This window comes from Channa argus, chromosome 5 (genome assembly GCF_033026475.1).
Source record: "Channa argus isolate prfri chromosome 5, Channa argus male v1.0, whole genome shotgun sequence".
Classification (NCBI taxonomy): domain Eukaryota; kingdom Metazoa; phylum Chordata; class Actinopteri; order Anabantiformes; family Channidae; genus Channa; species Channa argus.
This window is the reverse complement of record NC_090201.1, coordinates 17,259,267-17,265,266: the sequence shown is the minus strand read 5'-3', so window position 1 is coordinate 17,265,266 and position 6,000 is coordinate 17,259,267. Positions and strand designations below refer to the sequence as shown.

The 6,000-nt window shown below is 40.8% G+C and overlaps 1 protein-coding gene across 9 annotated transcripts in view; it reads left to right on the top strand.

Annotated features, from left to right (window-relative positions):
• The first annotated feature begins 4,192 nt into the window (after positions 1–4,192).
• kaznb (kazrin, periplakin interacting protein b) overlaps positions 4,193–6,000 on the top strand; it is a 95,917-nt gene continuing 94,109 nt past the window's right edge. For 3 of the 9 annotated variants that reach the window (XR_010914370.1, XM_067503434.1, XM_067503435.1), the window contains exons 1-2: positions 4,212–4,684; positions 4,805–4,900. Coding sequence is in view for 7 of the 9 variants with exons in the window: in XM_067503434.1 (XP_067359535.1) it covers positions 4,825–4,900 (76 nt within the window). In the remaining 2 variants the exon portion in view is untranslated. Of the gene's footprint in view, positions 4,685–4,804; positions 4,901–6,000 lie in introns of all 9 variants that reach the window. The other 6 variants (XM_067503426.1, XM_067503425.1, XR_010914371.1 and 3 more) reach the window with 4 other exon arrangements.

Below are 6,000 nucleotides of genomic sequence, written 5' to 3'. Positions count from 1 at the left end.
AATTCTTGAGCATACAACATTTTCATGATACTCTGGCAGTAGCATATTTAAAGGAGAAACTAACGCAAAGAACAAAACGCGTGGATGGTCCCCCAACAGGAACTATCTGAATCAAAAAATCCCAGGGGAAAGTGACTTACTTAGACTTCCACGAGGCTTTGTGTTGGCTACATTTTCTGTCTGACTTTAGGCAGACTTTGTTTTAAAACTATGTGGCTTCTTTCATTTATTCTTTCACTCAGCTGCATGCTTCTGTCTGCAGCCTTTTGTTACTCACGTGGACCGTTTGAGAAAGCCAATAAAAAAAAAACCTGGTTATGCATATACATAGCAAAGCGTTCTCTGACAGAAAATCTACCCGGGGAAATCGGGAAGTCTCCCTAATACCCTACCCTGATTTTGGAAACCAGCTTTCCTGTTTACATGACAGTTAAGAAATCAGCTTTACTGAGTACAGTAACCTGTTTACTTGATTCCATGTAAACACTGGTGAAACTGGACATAACAAAACGAATATAAAATGCATTTTCATACGCAAAGCAGTGTTGCTATAGTCTAAAAATCTGCAAAACTTGTCAGGATATATTGGGAGCAAATGTATAAATAATTAAGTATGCAGTTCTTACCAACTCTCAGCAGCAGTAAACTCTTTTGAATGTGTTTTTTTTAAAACTAAATGTTCAGTATGCCATATTTTTCCAAATAAAGTAATGTTGGGATGAGAAACTGAATTTAAAAATATTCAAGTTAGGCACCCAACCAAACCTTTTTTGGTACCGATATAATAAGGGTTAACATAACTGTAATACAACATCATCCAGTAAAACAGGGAAAAAGTCATCCTATCATCAGTGATGCATATGTTGGCAAGAAAAATTTTAAAGCACTCATCTTTCGTCTAGACCCCATCGGTCACACTGTCATTCCTTAATGAAACCCAAGCAGACAGAAATGTGCTTCTGTTGCTGGAATCTATAAGAACATTCAATTTGGTCTTCATTTAATAGGATTCATATCTTGATGGACAGGGTTATGAATTAAATGCAATCCATATGTTGTATTTGATTCACAGGCCAGATTTATCTTTATTAAATGGGTGGGTAAAATGTGTTTATTTGCCAAAGTGTGGTGTGAGTGTGTGGAGGGGTGGGCACTTGCAATAGTGCTGTCATACTTATGCTGTTGGTAAAATATCCCAACACTCTCTTGATTGCTGTGTATGGTGCCTTAGCCCTATTCATAAAAATGCAATTCCGAGTAGATCTATACCTGTCATGACAATATAAACTACAATATACCACAGAGGAATATTTAAGCTGTAGAAGAGCATTAGGGCTGTTTTAAGTGGTTTATGCCACATGCAGAAGGGTCAGGGCAAGGACTCACCCAAACCTGATTTGCTCAAACAATTAGATATCATTTCATTACAATAAATCTAATCTAATAAATGCTCTAATCTAATAAATGCTCGCAGTGCTAGCACTCTGATAAGCAGGTAAAATACGCAGGCCATAAATGAAAGTATTGGAAATTTGGGACCAGGTGATGGTGTGTCAGGACATAAAGTGATCACTAATATTGTAATTCATTCTGGGGAGCATGAATATCAGAATGCCAAATTAATTTGCAGTCTGTCTTAACAGATGTCAGGGAACATTCTCTAAAACTCTCAAATGTCAACCTCATGGTGGTGCAAGAGGAAAAGTCACAGAACGACCAAAGCCATTAAGATCAATCATCTAAGTACAATGACTGCTAGTACAATATCAAGTGGACCAGCTGACCAACAGAGATTTTTAATCATAAGGCTGTACCACATGTCTGAAAATGCACATCAAGCTTAATGTGGGGCCCAGCTGCATTGTTGGGGGGCTGGATGTGTGTGTGGTGCTTTCAATCTTTTGTCTTGAATATTGTTACGGGCAGGCACTGTGTGACAAACAAGTCTGAAGCTCTTTTTACTTGTATGTGAGACAGTCACAAAATCGTACCATGGATAAGGGTGTCTGCAGTGTGTGAGAGAGAAGTACAGGGTACAATTACGCACTGAAACAGCACCCTTCAAGTAGACTTACTAACGGAAATAATATTCTTTGCAGGAAACAGGGATTGTTTAGTAAAATTATGTAAAGATTTAGTCCAGCAACATTGAATGTCACTACAGTTTTATTTCTAGTAAAAGGTAAAGACTTTTTCCTCTGTAGAATAATTTCTGGTGTTTTTTAAATGATTAGTTTTGCCTCCTGCAATAATATAAGCACTAGTGACATTACTGCATGCAGGGTGGCCAACAAGGTGAAAGGTGGCCCTTTTAATTTGGCAAACCACAATGTGTGAAAGACACATAAAGCGATTGACCCTACTTTCTGAGCACAGAGCCCTTACAGTTACTCAGGAGGAAGTCCTGCATATTATCGGCCTGATAAAAGCGGAGGTGCTGTTTATAAGGTAACATAGACCAAATTAATGCAACGAGTAAATAACTGGTTTCCTTACCTTTGACCCCTTCTGAAATATATTCCTATATTGTCCCTGCTTTAATATGTGCCTTAAAGCCCCCCCCCAAAAGAAAAAACTTCTTTTAGGCTTTATAGTAGTCTAATAGTGAATTGATTTCTAAGCTGGTTTACACTATTTTTATTGTCCCTTTGTTAATTGTTTTCTAGAGTAATTTCTCTCTCTTTTATTCAAAAAATGTTACAGCCTAATAAAAATGCACATTACATATTTCAGTTATTTTCTATTTGTCCAAGACTCAAAAATATGAAGAAACAAATGACAAAAAGTCCCAGAGAAGCTAAAGGCAGCATTTATCAAAATTAATTCCAATTAAAATTAAAGTTGTTTCCAATTAGTTTTCCATGAACTAATACATTTCAAGGGCAGGGCCTGGTGAATCATTGGTAGAGCATTGGGTTGGGATACAGAAAGCCGCAGGTTAAAATCCCACCCCACCAGGTGTGGCCCCCCTTGGTGGTTGGGTGGGATTTTAGGCCCACGGCTGGGTGGGCATTGTTTGTGAAATGCCACTGTTCAGTTTGACTTCAGTATTTTACAGACGTGTTTGTAAAAACCAGTTAGTCAGTCAGTCATAGTTATGGGCTTTTTGTGTTTTAAATGCTGGGTATGGTTTTCATGTGTTTCCATTAGGTTTTTACCTGCAGCCACCTGCTTAACTCAGCCCGTTGGCTGAGCCTTTCTCCAGCTCCCACTGTGGCCCATTGAGTATCCTGCCATTTCCTTTCAAAACAGGAGGATATGATGCGAGGATGTGAGTGCTGTGGTCAGGTCCCTGGTGTGCTCGCTTTGCAGACCAGCGGTGTGCGAGATGGCTCAATTACAATGGGCTTCCTGGAAAGTTTTTTTCTTCTGCTCTGGAGGAAATCGGCTGTTAAATGCCAGTTTACAGTTTGCAGAGGTTAGATTGTACAAAGATGGTCTGAGTGTGATAATGCGTTGTGTGAGTAACTGTGTCAGTGTCAGTTTGTAGTGGAGGTCGCCATGCCAGAAGCTGCATAATGTGTATAATACAGCTAACTGTGCCTCCAAGGTCTAAGAGCGTATTTTAAGCTCTCACAACATGTTTATTTGATGTCATGGCACTCTTCATTTATCTTGTTACAACACTGTCATGTACTGTACCTTTTTGCTGCAGAGTGAGGAAAGTGTTTACACGCATGGCCACAAAAGTCAGTTTTTACCGTGCAGTGCTTCACCAGATCTGTTGCACTGCAAAGCAAGACAGGTTATTAGAGGTTTTTAGTTGATTATGAGCTAATTTTTATTTTATACTCAGCACTTTTCTATAATTCCTTTTCAAGATGAAGCCTCTGGAAACCAGCAGCTGTATTAGCCCTACTTTTTACTTTTTATACAACCCTCCACTTTATCATGCTCCTTTTTCCCCCCCTCAGCACTAGGGGAAGATGAAGCACTTGAGTTTGCTAGAATCTGTTTCTCAGCAGCGGCCCAAGCTTTAAGATGGATGGAGGGGATTTGCATGGGGTGGGGTGGAGAGAGTAAGATGTGAGAGAGAACAGGAGAGCACGAGACAGGGAGAGATGTTACTGCTGAGGCACAGCAAATGAGGGCTGTAGAGAAGGGAGGAGGGATGGGGAGGAGAAAAAGGGGCATGCTCGCACTGATCAAAAAACAGTCCTGGTCTGTGCCCAGAGGACTGATGCTGCCTTTTACTCACAGTCAAAGTGAGAGAGTGGGAATGAGAATTGACTTATACCTGCTGTAGACACCATGCTCACCCCTCACTTCCTGTCTTTTTTGCTCTTCCCTTCAACCCAGCCTGTCTGGAGCCACTGAGGACTGTCAGCCAGTACAAACGAAGCACAGGATTTCTGCTGGTGGAGTAAGTGTGCCTACAGCTCTGCTACCTGCTTTACCACCCTGTGTTAGTCTCCCTCACACATGCACACCAAAATGCTCTCACAGGCATACATTCAGAGAACTTTTTTTCACACGCACACACTTACATCCTGACAAGCAGGCAGGCGGGCAGGCGTACCCCCTCCCATTATCTGTGTGGCGAGCAGTTCTGCTCACATTGGTGTGAGCAGCGTGGGGCTGTATTTCGCTCCTCCTCAGCAGCAGCAGCGGCGGCAGGAGCAGCAGGACGGGTCCAGAGGAGAGCAGTCATCACGAGATCACACACACGCTTCTACAACTGAAGGCAAGTCTCTCATTTCTCCCTCTTCTTCTTTTTTACTCTTTCCTCTCCTCTGATTTTCTGTCTTTACATAATGTAGTGCTACTGACCACCTTCATGCACCTTATCTCTCTTTCTGCTCAGCGTGTGCCAGTGGGCCAGCCATGGAAGACACCCTTACCTACAGCCATACCACCTTCTCCCAGGTGTTTGGACGCCAGGGACAGCTCATGCAAGCCAGTAAGTAGCTACAATAACGCCTCCTGTTTTTTGACAAATCAGTAGCCAGCTGCATGTCCTGCATGTCAGTGTAATCGATCTCCCCCTTAGCTTTTTTCTCCGTGAATCATATTGCCATTTTTATTCAGTTGATTTGCACAACAAACCTCTTTCTAATGGATAACAAGATTATAGTATCAAAGATAAAAATCTGTGCTGCTACTGTGGCAAAAAAGTAGGTTATTTTAGTATAGGATCTGAGAGTTGTGCTTATGTAAAGGGCAAAAAGAATCAATCATTGCAAGGTTTTAGTTTTTCATCCTTACACTGTGTGACTGTAATCGTGGTGGATGTTTCTTTCAGTATGGCAAGTTTGTAAGGAGCAGGTTGTGTGAATTTGTTTGTGTAGTGGGGCTCAAAAACACATCTTTTTTAAGACAGTATTTACAATGAGAATGTGGCTCAGCTGTGCTGGGGGTTGTATTTTGGAAAAATAAGAACTTTATAGAAGCATGAAAACAGAAACCCAAGTCAGAAATATATTTTCTTGATGTGTTGTTGATTTGATAAGATATGCTTTAGGACATTTTTGTACGTTTTAGTAATTTAATTGAATTCTGAAATAAAAGATTTTTTTTTCCTGTCAGGTGCAACACGAATAACACAGATTCTTGCTGAAAGATATTCATAATGCAGGTGCACAGTATTAGTGAGCTTCAGGCTGACAGGCTCAGACACTATCTGCTCTCAGAGCTCAGACTGATAGCTAAATTATTGAAAACTGAATCCATCAAGATTTTCAGGGGTGCAGAAACATTGAACACAACCTTGGAGCTCTCTGCGTATGAAGTATAAAACAGTGATATCTTATTATGTAATGCACATAGTCAGAATACATATTTCTCTGGGGAGTTTGATTGACTTTCTTCCAGAGTGAAAGTGTCAGTTGCATCCTCCCTCATCTGGCCTGGTAACTCTCCTCATGAAGTCGTGCTGTGAGAACTTAGTCAATGCTTTTGATGCCTGTACTCCATCATAAATGCAAAGTGATTCCTCAAACAGTGTAATGGTGAATAATGAGGAGAGTCCAGGAAAGATACAGTTGCATCCCATACATTGAG